Genomic DNA, 23,877 nt, shown 5'->3' on the forward strand with positions numbered 1-23,877 from the left:
TTAAATCATGGCGTCTCTGATCTACATAAGTGATCCGTAGGGTCTACTCAGCTCTACATATGTCCACAATATTGATTTTTAGACAAGTTGATGCTTTGTGAATTGTCGACTTCAATATTACATATATAAAATTGTCCATTTATACTTCATATTGCATTATTTAGAATAAGAACTACATTTACTCGAAGAACTTCTGGCGTCGGGTTTACCAGATGGAAATTAAAATTCCAGTGCTCCTAGATTCACACTGCTAATATATTTAAAATATGTACATCATAGTCTGAGCGTCGATTGCCCAGTTAATATTATCATTAACAAAACGTGTGAAAGAAGGCTGTATTTAATAGGTTACAGACACATGCAAATCATGAAACAAAATCTCGCTACTTCTATCCTCACCTTGAAACATTATGATAAGTATCAGCTCGGGATTGTTTCCGTCAATGGATTTTGTCTTTTCTGGTTTGAAAATTTGTCTTTGCAATCTACTAGCAGGTGTCGTGTGGCTCCTTGATGTTTACTAGTTGTACAAATAAGAAGTTAAAACCTGAGAACGGTTGAGTAAATATCAGTAAACTGCATTTGACATTGGAGGTTGGATTATTTCAGGGCCAAAGTCAATCATCTGGAAGACGATACAAGGCATCTATTCAGTTTGTCACATCCAATTATATTTTAAATTACTATATATGACTATATAGATGTTTGGTTCTCAAGGTTACCTGCCACCCGCCAGATTATACGGATTTATAAGTCGATGTCATGACAATTGAAATATAAACGGTCATGCATTAAGAGTTAAGACCACCTCCAGTGTAATAAAACACATTTCATTTTTCTACAGATAGATTTCCGTAGATTGAGGCTTTCATGGCTTCTGTATATACAAACGAGGTACCTATGGATTCGTTTTGTACCGTCCGATTCCTGTAATTCTAGCTGAACGTCAGCGGTTTCTGTAATTCCAGAACAAACCAAACAAGCTTGATGGAAACCAGAGGTCATGTCAAAACAATACAACATGAGACGGTTAGAGCGCTAGATGTCATTTTCTTGTTTACGTAAACAAAATTGCTTGTCGTTGGTTCTATTCCCGGATGGCGTGTTAACGTCTGGTGATCCTGAATAAGTCATGACCTGGCGTTAAATGGCCTTAATTCCGGAAAGATTGGTGCGAAAAGGTAAGACCCAGGACCAGAACAGAACAGAACTGAACTGAACTGAACTGAACGTCCTACTTTTCTGCACCATGTGGGCTAATGAAGACGGTCAACGTCATGCAGGGTGCAATGAGGGAAATTTTGCCAGGACAGCAGCATTAGCCTGCTCTTTTTCGATTTCCAACTGTCGAGGGATCTTTAACGTGCACAGCCTGTAGCACACGAGGCGTCGGTTTATTGTCCCATCCGAATGCCTAGACGCTTTTTCCATGTCAGCCCCTCTTATGCGATAAAACAGAGGCCCGTGTTTACGTTTAATAGGATTCAAAAAGGTTCTTTCGTTCGTTCTATTTTTAAAACAGCAAGACGAGTTACTGACTAATTGACCCTCTCTTTGAAACTCCCACAGCAATAATACAACGAAGCCAATTATCTCCAACGTTGTTCTATAATGGGTTCGTTATGCTGTGTTTACTTCATTCTATCTATCATAATTGTTAATTGGGTCGTGACAAGTTCGTCTTGTCCTAGGTTAACGTGTGATTCAAGAGGGCCAGAGTCCACTTTCTGATTTCAACCATATTAATTGTCCGACCAGTTTGTATAGAAACAGGAAGTCTACATTCGCTACAATATAATTTTCACGTGACCAACTATTAAAGAAGTGAAATGAAATAAAGTGGAGTTTTACGTCCGGCTCTTCAATATCTGAAAGGATTAATCAAAATAAAATTATTGCGTCTGTTACAATTCTATAGGCGTTAAGGCCATTTAGTTTATTGGGGTCATTATTTCAGTCACAAGAAAACAATATGATAGAATAACCCAGGGGCTTGGAATGATTCCAGTCATCTGATTGGTCAATAACTTCAATTTTAGATATTAGCTTTATAAGCAAGCCAGATTATAATATTTCTTACAAATATTTTGATTTTATCTTTAGTTAAAATTTCGTGAGAAAGTATTGTTATTCAGTAGTCGAGACAATGAAATAATAAAGCTAGAGTTATTTTCTAAAACAAATCATGAATCAAAATCAAATGTCTTTATGGAAGTCTGTCGCTTTCAACGAAGACGTAAGTCACGTCTAGTCTCTTATGTGTGCGCAAACCAAAAATCACCGATTGTCCAAAAGAAGAACGAATCCGGTGTGGAAGGTATGTATGCAGTGGGCTATGCCCCTCCCCTCTTGTTTTTGATCCATCAGACACTTTATAGATACGTCCCTGTGTGTATTGAGGCTTTTAATAGCCCAAGCACCACCACTTCCTCCTTTCTTAGTATAAGCCTCTGTGGATAACGCAATGCTTACCACCAACGCAGTCTTCTTGGCCGCAAGTCAAGTTTTACAACCACTTCATCGGCCTTTTCAGAAGTGAAGTTTTACATCATATACCACAGCTGTTACTATGTCATCTTCAAAGTTTTTTGACCTCATATAAATATTTATATCAAATTCTGACCGATGTGGTTATAATTGCTATTAATTGATGTATCTGAATGAAAGGTCATCTATTCGAGACTATCCCTTTATAATTAGCGTCGATCACCAAGCCTTTGTTTACGAGCTATTATAAATGTGTTATTGGAAACTGCTCAATTAGTAGTTACCAATTCCATTTCTGGTGCCATTGTTAGTTGTAACCTTGATATAATAGGTGTTAATAGTTCATATCCGATCATATGTACTCTATACAACAGCGATATACTAGTATTAAAACAAATTAAAAATCCGTACAAGAAAGACAATTCTATCAAAAATCTTGTCCAAAGAATAGCAACATCAGGAGAGGTAGTAGAGTAGTAAACTCCCCCAAAGAGAAGTACGCCAGGTGTTTCGAAAAGAGTAAGAATATCCAATGTCAGATATCTAGGCACAGAACGTTTCAAAAACGTTCAGTAATATACTCAAGCACTCAACTGAATCGGCAAAATATCGCAGTTCTGTGCACCTTTATGTCTACAATATCTGAGCCCCAGCACCAATTTATTCTTGGCGACGGGGCTAATTGTAAGTTGTATCACCAGACTAATCAATCGGTTTTTAAGGCAAAGTGGATCAAATGGTCAGACATTCATTCTGATACTGTACTTTCAATCAGAGTTGTACATTGTACCTAACTTTAACTTATAGATGTAATCGACAATATTTCGTGCTGGTTGTATTTCAAACTGTATATAGTAATTGCTTTTACAAAAGATTCTTGGAATCGTTTAATTTCCGTACTTTTCACTCTATTATCTGTGATATTCTAATATCAATTAATAGACAATTATCATTGTTATTGCTAGCTATAGACATTAGATTCTATAGAGCACACAATAACTTCAACACATCTTCAAGAGTTTATCGAAGCACGGCGAATCTTTACATTGGTTCTATTATTGTATTAAAATAGCTTCAGAAGGTTTTAGAGATAGTCCCTGTGGTTGATTCAATTTTAACGAGTCTCGTGTGTTAAATGATGCATTATGATGCAGATTGAACCAATTTTCTGGGTCAGTTGTCATCGATATTGATATAAAAATGTATTTTATTACCAACTTTCAGTTTCCACTACTTTATAATCATTTTCATTCAGTAAACTAATGATAAGAAAACAATAAAACGTGTGCTCAATATCCCGACGACGACAAGATGAAAATTTCGCTTAGAGTTAGAGAAAACAGGAGCAACTGACGGCAATTGCGATTTTTTCAGTCGACGGAGCGGACAGGTGCAGCAAATCCAGCTTTTGTTCAGATTCCCAACGATGCTGTCAATTGCTAGGGAAATGTACTTGAAAAAATCTACTTTCTCCTAGATGTCATCTGCTGCAAGGCGCGCATGGGACAATCTTTACGTTTTGTTAAACGAAGAATGGACAGTTAGGTTAAGATTATTTTACCTAATCGACTGCCTTTTTTGTACATACACATACGTTTACACGATTTGTCAACATAGAGGTTGTATATTTATAAAGCAACTCGAGACAAAAATATGAATCATGTTCAGTTGCCGCCTTCGGACAAAAGGTTTCAAAGAAGCTGTAGTTACTAGCAATGCCTTTAGCTTCCTTTTTGGAAAAACTCTTCTTAATCGGAAAATTGAAAAGAAGTGATTTGACTTGACTTATTCGACAGACAAAAACAAAATTATTAACGTGTTTAAAACTGTGGACAAGATTGTCGAACTACTTCAATTTCAACAAATAAAACTCTTAACAATTTAACAATGATTGTTGAAAGTTTAAAGAAATAAAAGAACAAGTTGTAGAATAATAAAAGAAATTAAGAAACAAGATATGTCAGACTGAAGTTAAAACTTCAATAAAATGTCAAGTGAAAAATCTCGTAGTTCCTCAGACTAAGATTGTGTAGTTAACCTCTTGAGATTTCAATAACATTGTCAGTTCGTCCAATTTAAAATACAGAATACACGTATTCACTGGGATTGAACAACATTCTGTTTTAAAGGGGTTGTTTTAGGGGGTTTTGTTCTCTTAGGATAACAGTTAATTCTACGCCAAACGAAGCGACAAATTTATTTCGAGTTTCGTTCTTTAACACGTGGCTAACTTTGATCGTTCGTCCAATTTAAATACAGAATACATGTATTCACTCAGATTGAACAACATTCTGTTTTAAAGGGGTTGAATGAGGTTTTTTTTGGTTGTTTTAGGGGTTTTTGATCTCTTAGTTAGGATAACAGGTATTGACATTCTACGCCAAACGAAACGACAAATTTATTTCGTGTTTTGTATTTTAACGAACACGTGGCTTACTTTGATCGTTCGTCCAATTAAAATACAGAATACAAGTATTCACTGGGATTGAACAGCATTCTGTTTAAATGGGTTGCATGAGGTTTTCCGGTTGTTTTATGGGTAGTCTTATCCATTAAGTGAGGATAACGGTGCCATACAAAGCGACAAAATTAATTTCGTGTATATTCTTCACGGAACACAGGAAGCTGAGGGTATTGCTTGCAACCAAAACCTCCAAATTACAAACCAATATTTTCTAAAATTATTATTAAACGGCATTGATGGTACACCTGATGGTACTTCTCTTGGAGGAGTCCACTACTATAATATTTACTCTTGATTTTGCCATGCTTTGGACGAGATTTTGATCGACGGAATTGTCTTGTTGTACGGATCTTTATTGCTTTTATCGACTGGAGTTTCTCTGAAAGAACTCTGGTTAGATCGACACCGGAATGAAAGCACTGGCCTTTCAGTAGCCCCTTCATACATTTACAATGAGAGTGAAAGAGATATTTTGTTTATGTTTAGAGAAGTACTTTACGATCAGACATTGAGCCGTTCAGACGCTGAATGGGATTTCAACTCACGGCACTCGTTAGCAACTGAACTATTCCACGGTTAGGCTTCAAAAATAACTTTCCAATAGGAGCAAAATGAATCTTTAAATATCTTTCAAACACTCAAGACGACCTCTTATTAATTTCTTACAGTAAAAACGACAATTGAATTTCAATGATTTGTAACCTCGTGAGTTCAAAGTTATATTGTGTTGACAGTTCGATTAAGCAGTAAGATTTAAGATTTTATCGACTGTAAAAAAACGTAGAAAACTTTATAATTCATTTATCTTGAAATTTGGAATTAAATAAAGTACTGACATCTCGCACTGTGGATGTTAAAAATAACTTGTGATTAATTTATATTTGTCTATATTCAACTTGATGTCGCCGAGTTGTTCGAGCAATTTCTCTGGGGTTTTTCAAGTCTCGAGCCACACTCCTTCTGTGTCAGTCTTCATTAGCCCACATTGTGCAGAAAAGCTGGACGTAAAACTCCATTGATTTCATTTGTGTCAGTCAGTTCCATTACTTCTAGACACTTGATACCAATTTTCATTATGAAATACTTTCTCACTTATGATTGCTATACTTCCTCAATATTTCCTCAATATTATGTTGTTATGGATTTCGGGTTTCGTTTTGCGGTTCGGATCGTTAGTATTGGGTTTATTTATTACTGCTATTCCAACATTAGAACTAGTCTTAAAATAGGAGAATGTTTCGCAACTGGTCAACATGTCTTTGTGTTAAGGTCGTTACATTGGGTCAATCTGTAACTTGTTCATTTATTTATAGCAAATCCTTTTAAGGAAGGTTATTTCGCAACGTCTTGGTTAATTTTGATTTGGTTGTATATATAAGGCTACATGTGAACCATTCGTTCTCAATTCTATTCCCAAGTTACAACCATTTTACTAAATTAGACATCAACAGACAAACACTATACAATTTGGAAGTAATAAAGATAAAGCTGGTTAAAATTAGCAATTTACAGTCAGACAAGCTAATAATAGATTTCTTATTAAATGACATTAAATTGAAAGATTACAAATAACTTCATACTCTGCAGTGTAATCTCAGTTTTGACAAATTTTAAGATTGAGTTTTCAAATGTGCAGGTGTGGTGAGCCTCCTTGACAATAATGTGACCTCTACTCGAAAACCCTACCCCCCCCCCCTCCCCCCCATCCTTATGATTCTTAGAAATGCTACTGACCTTGCTCTCAATTATTTTTTTCAAAGAGCTTCCATTCATCTTAAATGATGAGAAAGCAGCAATGTACGATCGAGCTAACTAGATATGATAAGTTAAGGGGACGCCACTCCATTGTTTTAACTTTTGACTTTTACCATTCCACTTGAAATTTCTTTCAGGGCAGCAATAGCTGGAAATAGATTAGCGTTCGAAGGTCCACATGGATCTCAAATGGATTTACCCGGTTTGTTAGTCTATTGTGGATCAGAGGTCAATGATAAAGCGTTCGGAGATTCGAATGGGTCTATAAAAATTAAACTGATGCCGCTTTTCTGGTAAAATTTCCTAATATAGCAAACACAATTTTTGCCTTCGCTTCCTTCTTTCTTTGTTAGTCTAATAAGAACATGAAAGCAGAGCGTAAAACTCCTTATCACTTAATTTTTCTTGCTGATTCAACATAAAAAATCAGTTTTCCTCTGGACAATAACAGATCAAACATTTAACAAGTTGAGAACTAAGAGATGATTAAAATCAAGTCCATTAATCAAGGAAATATACAGCATTTCCAACTGGTCAATCGATTAGGTACACTCTAGAAATCGTTAGAATCTGAAAGGAAAATGAAAGGAAAACAGAGTGAAGATATTAATATATAATAATTCTATATATAGATAAATATGGACATTAAAGGGACTGAGCTAATCAGTATTCCCAGCTCCACGTCGAAATTTGAGCCTTCAAATCTATGTGTGTTTGAAAATTATCTGTCATAAAAAAGAAAATACATCTATAGAAATAGAAAAGTCTCAGAAACGGGAATTGTTTTTAGTCAATCAGTATCAGTGTTCACAGCTCACCGACGAAATTTGAACCTTCACATTCATGTGTGTCCAGAATTATCCGGGTTAGAATGTTTAAATGACGAGTTACCTTTTCTTGAGACACTGCGGTAATTTCGTGCCAATCTGATTAGATTCTTCTGTCCAGTGCAAATCACTATTCGTCAAATCTGAGAAGAAAGTCATTGCTGATGCGATCTGCGAACACTTCAACGGCAGTTCTTTTCAGAAGACAATACAAATTGACATCAGTCTAATAAGATCGAAAATAGCACAATCAAAGGCAGTATATTATATTGTTTCATCATTGCGATTAGAATAGGCATAACATGCAGTTTGTTTGTGATTTTACTTACAGTTTAAATAGAGGAATATTTTCCCGTGTGATTAAAATCCAACACAAGAGTTAATTTACTTGTTTTAAGAATCTGCAAGATCTAAATTCAGTTTTAAAACTGGAATTTAATTTTCGTTTGGTTGTATTTTTTAATTTGATTTTCAGTAAGCAGATACCTTCCAAACATCAAAACGGACGGAACAAGTGACTCGAACGTGTCAGTTATCATTGCACCATCCAGTTAAAAATTCCCAACAGTCAGCCACATTCTTAAACAAACAGATGTGCCATTTTGGATGGTAGATTTGTCTTGAATATTTCTAAATGGTAGTGTCTCAAGAAAAGGTTTAACTGTCAAACGTGGATGATTCTGGACAATCATGGATTTGAAGGCTCAAATTTTGACGGTGGGCGATGAGCACTATTACTGTTTCTGAGACGATTGGTACTAAAATGTCGCAGCTTTTCTTTAAGCACCCTGCATATTTTTTTTAGAAATCTTCACTGACGCCATCTCAAACGAAGTCAATAATTTGACGCAATTAGTATTGAGTTTTAGAGATACATTGAATTATATACATCTGTTGAAATTAGAAAAGCTGACGGAACATGATGTAGTTGCATTCAGTGAACGATTCTGATGTTCGAGGCTCATCCGCTGTTCCTTTGATGGGTTGCCGTGAAGAAAAATCTATATCGTACTGTTCTGTTCCCCTAATGATAGAATAATTTGACGTCCTGGTAAAAGTCCAATTGGTCTAATGCAAGGATAACAAATATTCAGTTTCACCCAAACCAAATTTTGAGTTGATTGTTACCTGGTTTCGAGTAATTCACTAAAGCTCCACAGACAAGCAAGGAAAATAAAATAACACACGATAAGAAAACACAACTCATTAACCTACAGTAATGGTGTAATTGATTTTCGACAATAAAAAATTCTGTTTGTTTCTTAAAACAATGATAAAAACAAAAGCCTATAAAACGTGTCGCGAGCAGCAAGAAAGTTTTGAAATTCTATATAATTAATTTCATTATACAGTTACAAAAACATCATACAAGAAGACGCTCAGTCTGTGAAATTAATTACAAAACAGTCAAACCTGACGAAGGCTATTATTGCAAGAGTACATCATTATCTAAAAATGTTTATTTTTCGTTTATTTCTTAACATGGACTGGTTGAACTATGTCTTTGGGCTCATACAGAGTTGTCGTTCCTTGCGGTCAGGAGCAGCAAGGAACAACTCTGTATGGAGAGACAAGAATATCCTACTTTTCTGCACCATGTGAGTTAATATCTACGGGCAACGCCATGCAGGGTGCAAGGAGGGAAATTTGCCAGTGCAGCGGCATTATCCTGCTTTTTTTTATTTTTATTTCCAACCTTCGAGGGGTCTTTAACGTGCACAGCCTGTAGCACGCAAGGCCTCGGTTTATCCGACTACAAGAAGCTAACCTGCATCAATCACTGAAAGGGGGAAATCTGGTTGAAAACATAAGGTATTATCTCGACCTATGTCGGAATTGAAGTATTGAACCCTGGGCCTTCAAGTTAACTAGCACGTGTCCAACTCACTGAACCAGCGCGGCTTCCGACAACTCTATATCAGAGTTTGGAGAACTACTAGATAACCTTTACGTAGGGTTAACCTTTACAAACTAAGTTGTCAACTTCGATGTTTTTCATGTTCAATAAAATTACTGAATAGCTATGTTTGAAAAGATCACACTCCTCAGAGAAGGCCTTTTTTAGTTTAAATTACGTGGAATCAAATTAACAACAGAAAAAAGTCTCCAAAGTTTTGTGTGTAACTTTCTTTTTGTGGATATAATCAAACTATTGAATTGATTGAATTGAGTATGTGGTTTTCTCTCAATTCTGTTTCAAATGAAGTAGTAATTGAGTCGACATTTAGTTTTTAAGTTTCTGCATTGTGTCAATAGGGTAATGATCTATGAAAGACGAGTAACACCATGAAGTGGGCAATGAGAGCTCAACTATAATTAGTTTTGTGGCGGCTGTCGAGACAGGTCTGTAAAAAACTAGAATAATTAATACGTTTATAAAAACTTCAAGCCTACAGATAGATTTTAATTGGTTTAATTCCATGCTGTAGACTGGAATCTTAATCGTTTTTCTGAGCAGAACATACAGTCGATAAACTTCTTATAACTTTATTATATATTATAGTGTTATATTTACCCATAGAAAACAATGATGGTTCTGGTTAATGCCATCTTCCAGTTTGATCATAAATGAGTAAGTATTGTATAATGAGGGTAGGTGGCAGACGTCTAGAAGAGTAAGCATACCCTTACTGGGCGCCACACCAGACAAGGTAGTTGTTTGTTAACATCAGCTTCCAGCTAACTGATATTACAGACTAGGTAGTTGTTGGTAGATGACAAGTTAACGTCAGCTTCCAGCTAACTGATATTACAGACTAGGTAGTTGTTGGTAGATGACAAGTTAACGTCCGCTTCCAGCTAACTGATAGTACAGACTAGGTAGTTGTTGGTAGATGATAAGTTAACGTCCGCTTCCAGCTAACTGATATCACAGACTAGGTAGTTGTTGGTAAATGACAAGTAAACGTCCGCTGCTAGCTAACTGGTATCGCAGACTAGGTAGTTGGTAGATGACAAGTAAACGCTCGCTTCCAGCTAACTGATATCACAGAGTAGGTAGTTGTTGGTAGATGACAAGTTAACGTCAGCTTCCAGCTAACTGTTATCACAGACAAGGTAGTTGTTGGTAGATGACAAGTTAACGTCCGCTTCAAGCTAACTGATATCACAGACTAGGTAGTTGTTGGTAGATGACAAGTTAACGTCCGCTTCCAGTTAACTGATATCACAGACTAAGTAGTTGTTGGTAGATGACAAGTTAACGTCAGCTTCCAGCTAACTGATATCACAGACTAGGTAGTTGTTGGTAGATGACAAGTTAACGTCAGCTTCCAGCTAACTGATATCACAGACTAGGTAGTTGTTGGTAGATGACAAGTTAACGTCAGCTTCCAGCTAACTGATATCACAGACTAGGTGGTTGTTGGTAGATGACAAGTTAATGTCAGCTTCCAGCTAACCGATATCACAGACTAGGTAATTGGAAGATGACAAGTTAACATCCGTTTGTGCAATATGTCGAGTTTTGATTACTTAAATATTTGTGTTTCAATTGTATTATTTTAGGGCGTTTGTTTGTTTGTTTGTTTGTGTTCCGTCGTATGTTCCTTACAAACCTTCAAATCAGTAGATTAATTAGTACTATAGTAGAATGTTTACAGTTGGACCAGTTCTGATGGAATTACCAATAAACCAGATAGATTATTGTAATTGTTTTATACAAGATGAACTATATCTTGACTAATTAATAGACGTAGTAGATTGGCTAACGGCGCCTGGTGTTCGAATTATTAATGAATATCATTGTATTGTATAACTATATACTTTCATTAAACATATATTGATATTTGACCTATAACTTAATAACCGTTTCAATATGTGTATCTGACACCGAGGCTTTCGTCGCAGCTGTGCATGGGCAAAAATTGACTAGATGACTTCAATATTTCCACCTTTTTGGGGGGGGGGGGGGGGGTGTCCAATTTTGTCCATAGAAATCGCGAAATTTTGACTTTTGAAAAGAATGAAGACTCTATGGAAATTCAATAACCGTTATTTCCGATTTAATGACTTCGTACCATTGGTTTCAAACAGTATATTTCTCTATTCCCATGGACAATTACAAAGATATTTTTCATTTTATAGCGGAAAACACGACACAACAGTCATATATACGAGCCACCGTACATATCAGCGGTATTAGGAACATCTCTACTTTTAAAATGGGTCAACGGAACCAATAACCATTAAGTTCACATTCCACCAATTTGCATATATAGTGAAAATACCTTATAAAAATACCCAATAGATCTTTAATTAAATTTTTCTCTTTGTGAATAGTAAATTTTAAGCCATTTATCCTATTTTTAATTTACATATATAGTACAAATGTGCGTTATGATTATCCATTAGTTATTAAACTTAAAAACAATACTAAATTTCTACCAGCATCTTCACAATGTCAAGCTAGTAAGAACTTCATCTTATACCTTGACTTGTTGGTTGGTTGGTAGATGACAAGTTAACGTTCGCTTCCAGCGGATGCTGATATCGCAAACTAGGTAGTTGGTGGTAGTCGTAGTAGTTGGTAGTTGGATTGGTTCTGTGTTGTTGGTTTGGTTGTTGATTCTACGTTAGATCTGGTCGGGTCGAATGACATGGCGGTGAAACTCGGCCCTGGATGGTGTGGCGTGAGTTACTCGATCTCCTTCATTCTTCCAAACTCGTTGTGATCATGGCATTTCTTGTTGATTGGTAGTCGAATGCTTGTCGTCGGATACCTTGACTGCAAGAGCCGCTTTACTTGTTTCGCGGAAATTGGTAGTTGCAGCGATTTGATTGGATTGTACGGTAGCGATTACAGCTAATCAGAGGCCTTAACAATCATATCGCTGTATTCTTTGATATAAGAAAAGTGATATTGCAGTCAAGGTATAAGACGAAGTTCGTAATAGCTTGACATTGTGAAGATGGCCAACCACTAGTGTTGTAACTTTAAAACCATTTACCCTACTTAGAATCTAATACAAATAAACCTTATTAAGTAGTATAATGACTTCCTTTATTTTTTCATTCTGGAAGACTGCTCTTAGAATTTTTAAATACTGACAACAAAGTATTACAACTTCTTTTTCTAGATTACTTTAATCGTCTCAAGAATTTTAATTCAATCACATCATTAAAGTTTAATTTTCTACTTCTACGAATTTGACCTAATTCACGTCTTTACTTGCGTAGGTTTTGATTGGCTTAAGTGTCGGCTCGATAATCTAATTACGAATTAAGATAATTAGCGGAAGTTAAGCCCGATTACCTTAATTTAAATTTGATTAGCTAAGCCATGCTTCAGCAAGTTATAACGTGAGTAAATTATAAGATAATGAAGAAAGTTGCTCATATAATGAAAATAATTACATCTACACAATCGGGAAATAATTTCCTCGTGTTTGATGTAGGTCCATTGTATCATTAAGTTGTTGTTGTAAACAGATATGATCGAATATGATAAACATGCAGTAGTCTTACCTGTAAACAGGTTCTACTATCGGCAAGAAAGATCATTGGAAACAGGTTGAGCTACTCGCGAAATTGTTAAGTGTCTAACTTTTTTCCAAACAAAAGTATTGTCATTGCGAAATTATGTCATGTTCAACAAGAAGATTGTGTTCGACTGTCTCTGTGCTGAGTATAAGCGAGAACATGTTTTAGCATACGTTCCCACCATCTTGAATGATCCGAGCCCACAAATCGTATAATTAATCGAGTTTTGTGCAGCATTTTATTTACATAAATAGATAATATTTCACTCGTACTCGACTGCAGACCACCTACCGAATTAAAATACATTTAATGAATAAATGACACAAATTTGACAAAAACAGAGATGTCATTTGAATTTATGATTTAAATTAAGAACATTTTAGATACAAAGATATGTCAATTGTTTGAATTAGTCACCTGATTGATGATTACCTCTATAAGTAAAAAAAAATACATGTTATTTAAAATTTCCCTTACCGAGACGAAGTTAACAGTCTAATCAAAATTTGACCAAAGGAAAGAAATTTGATTGGTTAAAGCAGAGGTCATAAGGTTAGGTCAAAATGTTATTTGGATGAATGTGCATGAGGACCGTCGTTAGACCCTAACTGTAGTGACTACATTAAAAATAAAACCTATAGAAAACGAACGAAAGTTTGTCAGTTTTAATTTTACTGCCGAAACAACAGTGAAAGATATGCCTGAAGTTATGAATTAAAGTAAGGAATGTGTTTCAACTCAATAAGAGTTTAAACTTTAAGATAGACTCTATTCAGTACAAAATGACATTATGTTATCAAATGTAATACAACAAACGCCCGTCTCTGATACTTCCACTGTTTTCAAAAACCTCCTGCGCTATTCTTTGTTCTGGGTTTATTTTGGAGTGATTTACTTCAATTTTAACAGCTGATGCTCTGTATTGTATCAATGATATATTAATCCAGTTTTAATAACGAACTGTACTCGTGATTTGAACATTCGAAGCCAGTAAAGTAAGACAATAAAACAAATAATACAACAATATAACAGACTGACCTCCAGTTGTTTTCTAAATAATTTGATCGTCAGTTGTTTTTTTATTAAAAGAATAGATTGCCCTTACAAATGAACCATTCACTTCAACGTGTCAAGCTATTGCTAACTATATCTTATATCTTGACTACAATAACCACCTTTCTTGTATCACAGAATGCAGCGATTTGATTGGATTGTACGCTTGCGAATACAGTCAATTAGAGACCTCGACATAAAAACTGTAAACATTATGGCTTACAGTTTACAGACGTTCTGTCGAGGGCTCTGATTGGCTGTGTTCGCTTGCGTACAATTCTGGACACACATGAATTTGAAGGCTCAAATTTCGATGCTGAGCTTAGCTAAACAAATTCTAGTTTCTGTGACTAAGGTACGATCGGTCAGAACAAATGGCGCATCTGTTCCTTTAAAGCTAGTAATAAGGTATACATTTCTAGTGAAATTAAGTTAGAAATACGAGAGCTAGTTACTTGATTAAAATAATAATTTTATTCATGAATGAAGTGTCTGGTAGACAATGATGTCTATCAGGTGTAGTCTTATCTATTCACTGTAAAATATTACACGTTTCTTACTCAATAGAATACTCTTGGTCATCAGAGTTACAGTGGTATAGTCGTTAAAACCAGGAACTCTCATCAATAATCAAATAAATCATATTTGTCTCTGACACCCAGACTTCTCCTATCGGCGACGATGATATAATTCTGGGACTTACAGTTGCATTTTGTGTTATAACGAATTCAATTTCTATCAAGGGAGGTAACTACTATTAAGCATATTCGATCTACAAGTCTCAAACGATTTCTTTATAGCAAAAACAAAATGACAACCCCAAAAACTCTTTCTATTAATATTTAAAAGTTCCATCTAATCATGAAAAAATTATCGCTTCTTAGAGATTGAAATTAATATCTGAAGCCATGGTGAAAATTACAGAATTATGATACACACGGAAGATCTTCTTTCCATTAATGCTACCCCGCACCAACGGGGCGGATTAACAACCAATCAGATTCAATAGTCAATGAAGACTTGGCAAAAGTTCCATGCTATCTTCCGTTAAAAGTGGGACTGGAGGATAGAGACTAGCATCACACCCAAACCTGCGAATGGGACTGCGAATTTTAACGAACAAAGGCGACTTAAGTCATATCAGAGGGGTTTTCTGTACTAATATTTATGTGTCTTTACTTGGTAGTATGTGCAAAACGCACACATGGCTACGTACAAGCGTGTTGATTGACTCTAGTATGTCACATCCTTTGGGGATGTCCTGATTGGGCAAAAAACCGGTGCTGTACAAACAAAATGTCCGCGCACATTTTGGCTAATACCACCGACGCCAATTTTGCAATTTGCAATGACACAACCCAGTTTAATCAAAATTAGACCCAACTTCCGTTTCGGTTTTTTTTTTTATTAGTTTTTATTTTCTAGTAACTTCACAGTAGTATCTAAAGACCAGAGTCTGGAACATTCGTCAAATTAACCTTTAACCTTTTTAACGAAACGAAAGTTGGGTCAGATTTTAATTAGACAGTGACACAACTTTACCCGTTTTTATTAGAAGGTGTAGAAAGTTAAGCCGCAAAACTCCTTATCAGTTCACCAGTTCATTAGTGACCTACTTTGAGAGGTTTAATCGTTTTTGATTTTCACGAATGATAAAATTCGACCTATAGACATTATTAATTGCTTCAGTTTCCCAATCTGATTACTGATTACAATAATTCTTCGATAGAATTGTTTGAATGAGATTGGTACTTTCACGGTCTGTCAAAAAGATTTAGTCTTTATATGTATGCCATCTGTTGAATTACTCACTTTTAAAAAGTAGGTCATATTATAAGTAAGATAACGACAATGAGTGCTGTGGTTGTCCGACTCTCGACAATCTAAGCTGCTCCAGTAATAACCTAAAAGTTTATATCGAAGGGACAGGTAGGCCATTTTTTGACCAATCATACTTTAGTCTCAGAGACTGGAATTTTGTAGCTGAGCTAATCTGTAATAGTGTCCATGTGTGTCCAGAATTATCTGCGTTTGAATGTTTTAATTACGACTCAAAGTTTATATTAAGCAGAAAACATCCAGCACCATTTGTAGTACAAACAATGCAGGTGGGCAGTCATAGAAATATCCACAAGCAGGTACTCATCACATTAAAGTTTTCTGGCTGCGAATGAAGTTGGTGTCATTGAATGGTAACTGGGAATTGCAGTTGTCTGGTAGTAACACATAGGGTCACCAATGGATGTTGTGTATTGTAATTTGACAAGAAACAACAATTGTCATTTACATTAGCATGGACCTCAATCAGTTAATTTCTATTAGAAAAGTTGAAAGAGCTTTGATTTGTTTCTTTGTCTGTACAGGAACCTAATGACGAGAAAAGATAAGTAATGGTTTTGAGTATTATTGGTATTGACAGTCTATAGTTAAGTGATTAGTGTTTATATAAACACCGAGATCCTACTTCTATAAACAGACAATAGTACAACAGTGGACCACTCTCTAGAATATAACCGAGAGTAACATGATGTCTTGTGTTTCTATAATCAGACAATAGTACAACAGTTGACCACTCTGTAGATATAACCCAGAGTCTGGTGATGTCTGGTGTGTCTATAAACAGACAATAGTACAACAGTGGACCAGAAGAATATAACCGAGAGCAACATGATATCTTGTGTTTCTATAAACAGACAATAGTACAACAGTGGATCAGTCTGTAGAATATAACCTAGAAGTAGGCGATGTTTGGTGTTTCTATAAACAGACAGTAATACAACAGTGGGTCACTCTCTAGAATATAACCCAAAGATAGGTAATGTCGAGTGTTTCTATAAACAGACAATAGTACAACAGTGGACCATTCTGTAGAATATAACCTAGAATTAGGCGATGTTTGGTGTTTCTATAAACAGACAATAGTACAACAGTGGACCACTCTGTAGAATATAACCTAGAATTAGGCGATGTTTGGTGTTTCTATAAACAGACAATAGTACAACAGTGGACCATTCTGTAGAATATAACCGAGAGTAAGGTGATGTCTGGTGTTTCTATAAACAGACAATAGTACAACAGTGGACCACCCTTCTAGAATATAACCGAGAGTAACATGATGTCTTGTGTTTCTATAAACAGACAATAGTACAACAGTGGACCACTCTCTAGAATATAATCTAGAATTAGGCGATGTTTGGTGTTTCTATAAACAGACAGTAGTATAACAATGGACCACCCTCTCGAATATAACCCTCAGATAGGTGACGTCTGGTGTTTCTAAAAGCAGACGATGACGTCATGGTACATTGATATATGAGACTATCAATTCAAGCCCAATATCTCTATGTAAAGGTTTCTGTCAGACTCTGTAGACAAACCATTGTCTTGTGTCAAGTTTGGTAATCAGGAATGTCCGACACATTCCATTTTTATTTCTTTTTTTGTACATTCATTATCCTTGAAGCTTTATTTGTCTTTTTACGAGTTTAATTTGTCCGTCTCTGCCAGCGTGAACTTCTGATCGATTTTCTATAAACAAAATTAAATATGTTGGACAATGAATCAGTGGCGGCGCCAGTAGGTGTTTTAAGAGGGTGGTGCTTGGGGCATTTCGTTTGTATCCCAAATTGTACCCCTAATTAATTTTCTAACAAATTAAAAAATATGTATCAGATTACATTAAATGAATTATATTTTCCAAAATTTTCTTGGAGGTGAACCCTCTTAAACGACCCACAGGAGGCTTGCCTAGAGATGCAGCATTTTGAATCTCCACCTTGACAGTTGTCCCCACTTTGGGTCTCTCTCTGTCTCAAAGGTTGTCGCCGCCACTTCAATGAGTAGATTATTAAGAGGTAAAAACATATACAATTCACGGTATTCACAGCGGTTATTATACTCAGACAATTGGTACACTTATTGATTGTTCAGAATCTATTGTACAGAATACAAATTATGGCTTATAGATGCTTTGATTGTCATATAGGAAGACGAAGTCATCAAAATCCTATAACGTTTTATATAACCAGTCATGCCATTACTAATTAGCTTCGTGAACTCTTACACCATTGAAAATGTCATCGACAGGTTGTAGGAAAGGTTTATAAGTGGACTCGGAAAGTTTTATGAAAGCCAGTAATCAAGCGAGTCTTGTATTAACGACTTGTTAACTTCCTACTATTGGTGGCCAGTTAACAGTCGTCAAACGCTTCTATACAATCAGTGCTATGACTTGAAGGACAGACGTATTCCTGGGATTTTATCAATAATCATTTTCAGTCGACTGAACAATGAAATTATTTCAATTACCTTAAGCACCTTGTTATAAACATAAGTACTGTCAACGTCGTGTGAACAAACATTTCTAAGATTTCAGCGTTCGGCAGAGGTGATGGCTACTTAACACATGCAATATTAAATTGACAACTTCAAGTTTATTTCTTTTGTGTTTCGGAGACAAGAACTTTCGTTAGTACTGGTGGTCATTTGATGACTGTATTTGAAAGGGCAACTTAGTCTGATTTGACTTTCTGTACTAATGGTAATGCCTCAGGGAGTACATTCGGACTGGATGAGGCTTCACGAACAGACCTTGTTTTTTGTCGTAATAATTGATTAGATGAGTATGTTTAATTGGAAAACTTTCTTACATTTTACGTTTCGGAAAAAAGACTTTCGTCTGTGATGATGGTTATTTCAATTTTGAATTAAAAGTGGATATTTTTAGGAACACTTCATTGTTGTCAGTGGTGATCGTTCAACAAGAGTAACTAGTTGATCAAAGGAGCAATGCAAAAACTGTTGAAGAAAAAAATTATTCGTCAGTGTGGTGTTGGGAAGCTCGACCGAACAACTTGACCAATAATTCTAAGTGGTTTTGAGTCTAAACATTTTATCAGCGGTGCTTATCAAGACAAAGAAAGATATACTTTAGTTTTGATAAAGATTTTCTTTAAAATAACGTTGTGTTAGCCTGAACAGCCTTACAAAGGACTTGTCATATACGTTTCGGGAAAGCACACATTCGTCAGTGATGTAAATGCAAACAAACGAAAATATCACCTAGAGATAAATGTACATTGATTCGTGCTAAATCAACCGAAAACTCTCACTTAGTTCAACAACTTAATAATAGATGTTCATTAAGGAACTTTAATTCTACGGAAGTGCTCGAAGCATAACAATGGGTTGCCTCAATTCCAAGAAGATAAAAGGACAGTTTATCAAGTCACAGAGCAGTAAGAGGCGAATAAGTACCAGGAAGTATCTTCCTACCGTCCAGAATGATGAAAATGATGGTGACGACCATAAAACTAATCCTCAACCAGAGTTTAGTGAACGACAGAAGGAACTTGTTTTAGAAAGTTGGAATATAGTACAACAGGACATCTCCAAGGTTGGAGTCGTTATGTTTATGAAGTAAGTGTCTTTATAGTATTTGACAGGGATGGCTACAGGGGGTGGGGCACGCCTCCCCCCCCCCCCCCCCTCCCCATTTGGCTAAAACTCATAATGTCAGTCTGCGATTTATAGCCTCGACTGGCATTATTACCAAATATTCCTCTAACCCAATATAATGTTTTAACAGTGTTAACTCTTTCCTGTCCAAAAGAACACTTATAATATCATCCAAACAAAATTCACATCTAGAAACCAAACACGTTGAATCAGTCTGCGATTGCTGCCACCAACTATTATTGAGAGATTTATGTGCTAAATAATGACTTACTTAGAGTCCAATTAGGTTTCTCTTAAACCAAATATCACAATATGACAATTTGGAAGCCACTTGAAAGTGTATTTCCAGGTGGATCACGCAAAGACAAATCATACATTTGTATTAAGTACCCAAGATGGTGGTGTATGCTAGAGTAGGTCATACAACCATCAATTATTGAGGTCTAATTCAATCTGACGGACTGGGATTGCAGGAGTAGAGATCTGAAATAATTGTTTTCCTTCATCATGGGGGAACTCAGTAACACGATATTGTCAATGTTTATTTTAGTATAGTTGCGATAATTGCGATAGAATGTAAGACATGCTGTACTTTCATTATTCGCGAACATACACAACAGGTAATCGCTATGATGTGAGGGCACCTAAAACATGGTTTGTGTCATGATAGAATACGTGGTCGAAAAAGTAATTGATCGAGTGGTCCAGTAAGTTCGCAACAGATCTTGAGACAGTTTATAGCAATCAGGATGATTCCCAAACGTTTTAGACGATTCGCGCTAAACCATGATCAGTCCACAATCCCAAATCAGAAACCCCTATTCACTATTGAGTCGTTACCATATTAGTTTTCACTGCACCAAGTCGAACTGACACATGTTCTCCATTTTGGATCATAGATACGCCTAAGCGTCACTTAGCATTTGAAATAAGAACCCAACTATGATTGGTGTTGTTGGCAAGGCAGGGTATGCTTCCGCCGAATCACACTGCAATTGGATGTGTCAACTCGACATCTCTTTTGGAGGGCCCATATTGCTACCCTTGTTTATTTAGTATATTTAATACAAGCTTAAAGCTTCAAGAACATCAAAAGCACAATTACTACTAAATTAAAAATGAAATAAATGGAGTTTTATACTAAATCTGAATACAGGGATTAATCATATTCCAGATCTGAATATTACCTAAACTTACGTCTGACTCTACGTTCATCTGCGTTCTCAAATGCAAGGTTGATAGATGAGAAGTAAGAAATATTATGTTCCAGCTGACGCCGTCTGTTCGATTCAAGACAAACAGATTGCTTTTTATAAATTTATTATATATGTTCATGTCTTATATAATTGTCTCTAGTTTTTACGATATTAATCACAAAGGAAGAAAGAAAAATGGCGGAGAGTTTTACATCCCCCTGGTGATCTTAATAAAAACTATCTTTCAAAAGGGCAAAACGTTAAGATAATATTTTAACGGAGGATGAACCATTTCACATTAGTAATACCTGGTGTATTAACACGATTACAGTTACGACCGTCTCGTTTCCACGACATGGAGAGGGGTTGGCATGGAAAAGGCGTCTGGTCTTTCGCGTGAGGCCTTGATCAAGGCCCCATTAAGTCCCCATTTGCAACATTTGAATTCTGAAAACTGAAAAGATTATGAATTGAATTTGAACATACTGGTGTTTATTCTGAAAGTGATACAGGCTATGATATAATTAGTTGTAGATTATTACAAAACAATAAGATAAAGGGATGCTTCATTATCTTGTCTCGTAGGACACTGTATCGGTTATAATTTGTTTATTCTGATATTGATACAGACAAGGTTTCATTATTGTAGATTATTACAATGATACTATAATAATATGGTAAAGGAATGCGTTATTAAATATTATCTTGACTCGTTAAACACTGGATAAGTTTCAATTTGTACGTTAACCGGTACTCAAATTATATGACGATCCTTTTACAAATTGTACGGTAGCTTGTAAACAAATTGTACGGTATCCTAAACACAAAACGGGAGTAAATATTATATGATCTTGTTTGCCTCTAGTTATGCTACAGTTAGTTCATTAGTAGATACAACAATAGACAATTTCACAAATTAATGTAAACTTCTACCTAATAAGGTTATTAACACAAATTAAAAAATACAAAACAATGGGTTTTCATAGAAAAACATTGAATATTTCTTGTTAGAATCCAGTGTAACCTCCAGACCTACGTTCAGTTGTTTGATTATTAGACAACTTATTATATTGCCTCCGGTTAATGATGAAATATTTAATACAAACATTGAAATCTTTAAACAAATAAAATGAAATGATTTCACATAGTGCACAAAAACTAAGATTTGTAATAATCCGTAAAGCAACAAGATAAACAAACAATGTTTAGATACAGTAAATTTTGACCTACTTTCGAGATGTTTCGAGATTTTATTTCAAGTTATTTCCCTTGAGATGAAAATTTATCTCGTCAATTCAACTTGTGTCCGTTCTGTTTTAATTTTTGTGCGATTTGGTTCTTCCTGAACCACTGTTGATACGTTTCACAGAGTGTGTTCACGTGTACCCCCAAACCCCGAGGTAAAAACATTCATTTGATTATTGAAACATAAGATAAATTTTTGATTAAGCAAAAAATAATATTTAAACCCTCAAAAATCAAATCACTGTGGCATGTCTTGTTAAATCAGCCCTTGACATTTAATTACTAGTTCATCTATTTACCCTTGGTAATCCACATAAATGTAATCAACGATTACAAAGAATATTGAGCTACTTAGCTGTCCATACTGCCCCAATGTTGAGATTACAAGCTAGAAAATGCTTAACCAGGTATATCTTTTGAATAGCGAGAATTGTTCGACCCTTCTCAAGCCCTCTCAAATCCTCCGTTTCTTTGAGAGCGTTTGAAGACATGTACTTGGCCGGACTTAACGATTAATAAAGTAATTTTTGAAGACATCTTCCAGCATACCAAGAAATTGTTATGGCCAATACCTTCCATGCACCGTTTAACTCACTCCCTCCCTCCTACTACTTACAATGTACAAGTTTCGTAACTAATCGTCTGTCTTCCTTACAGGTTTATAATTTTAAACGCTGAATGAAATCTGAAGCAAAGTGGCGTGTCTAGGGATCATTAGGCGGAGGGACCGATTACGGACTACAGAATTGTCAAGAGGGGTTCACGAAACTAGGCATTTAATTTGGAAATTTGGGGTGGGTGGTTATCCCCCTGACAAATAAATCGATGTTTAAAATGACATCTTCCAGCTTTCATGTAATGTTTTACCAATTAACATTGTTCTTATGTCTTTTGAATCGGGTCTCTCGCTGATCCGACACACGGACTCTCCCTAACTAACATCCGACCCCACCTTCACTAACCCACTTCCCCTTTCATTTCTTCAATTTAAATCCGCTGCAATAATTCTGAACCTTTGAGGCCTTCCCATCCTTGACATATCAATCGATTGTCTTTCAGCTTTCAGGAAACGTTTTATCACTTAGCTTTGTCCTAAAGGAGTCTTTTAAATAGATGTTTTAATATTCCTGCTTCTACAAGTAAATACGAAGACAAACACTTGAACTATTTGGCTTCAATAATCAATTGAAATCAAAGGCAAGTATTAAAGATGGCTTTTTGTCAATTTGAGTAAGTGAGGTATCATAAAACCCAACACAGTCCTGAAAAAGAAAAGTATATATATCTTATAAGGTTCAAATAGCAACTAATCAATGATTTTTAGAAAACAATTCTACTGCTAAAATGTGCAAAAATTACGTTCTTCACCACAATGGAAAATTTAAAAAAAAATTCTCTTTCTTTACCGCAAGGTCTTCTTAGTCGACAACCTATGAACTAAAACAGATGAAAATGATTCTTAACTGTAGCCAAATATATCCATGACAAATAATCTGAAATCAAAGTATTTAGTATTTTCATACATAAAACATACATGATGACATTTATGTAAATTGTAGAAACGTTGTGTTGGAGTTCTATGCCTACAACTATATCGTAGTCTTCTATGACTGAGTGTTTGCAAGTCAGTTAAGATGTTATGACAATGAAAAAATGGCGCATGTGATGATTTAAAACAAATTTCGTGTCATTTTTTAAATTATTTCGCCCAAAAAAGCCTCAAAAATGTTATAACTCATAGCCCGGGGGTATAATAAATTTGACAACAATTAACGTTACAATGATTATATGTAATATGTATCTCATACTGGTCTCCACCCCCAACTCAAAACAGCTCATTAACGTTTTGGGGGATTCCTTTGGGGTCTTTCCCTCTGCCACCAACAACCTCTTTTAGAAATAGAATGGGTTC

The 23,877-nt window shown here is 35.6% G+C and overlaps 1 protein-coding gene across 1 annotated transcript in view; it reads left to right on the top strand.

Annotated features, from left to right (window-relative positions):
• Positions 1-19,417: 19,417 nt before the first annotated feature.
• Positions 19,418-23,877, top strand: part of LOTGIDRAFT_73010 (hypothetical protein) — a gene marked incomplete at both ends in the record, with an annotated part of 20,578 nt that continues 16,118 nt past the window's right edge. The window contains one exon of the mRNA XM_009064194.1: positions 19,418-19,485. Coding sequence (XP_009062442.1) covers positions 19,418-19,485 — 68 coding nt within the window. The remainder of the gene's footprint in view (positions 19,486-23,877) is intronic.

This window comes from Lottia gigantea (assembly GCF_000327385.1).
Source record: "Lottia gigantea unplaced genomic scaffold LOTGIsca_61, whole genome shotgun sequence".
Lineage (NCBI taxonomy): Eukaryota > Metazoa > Mollusca > Gastropoda > Lottiidae > Lottia > Lottia gigantea.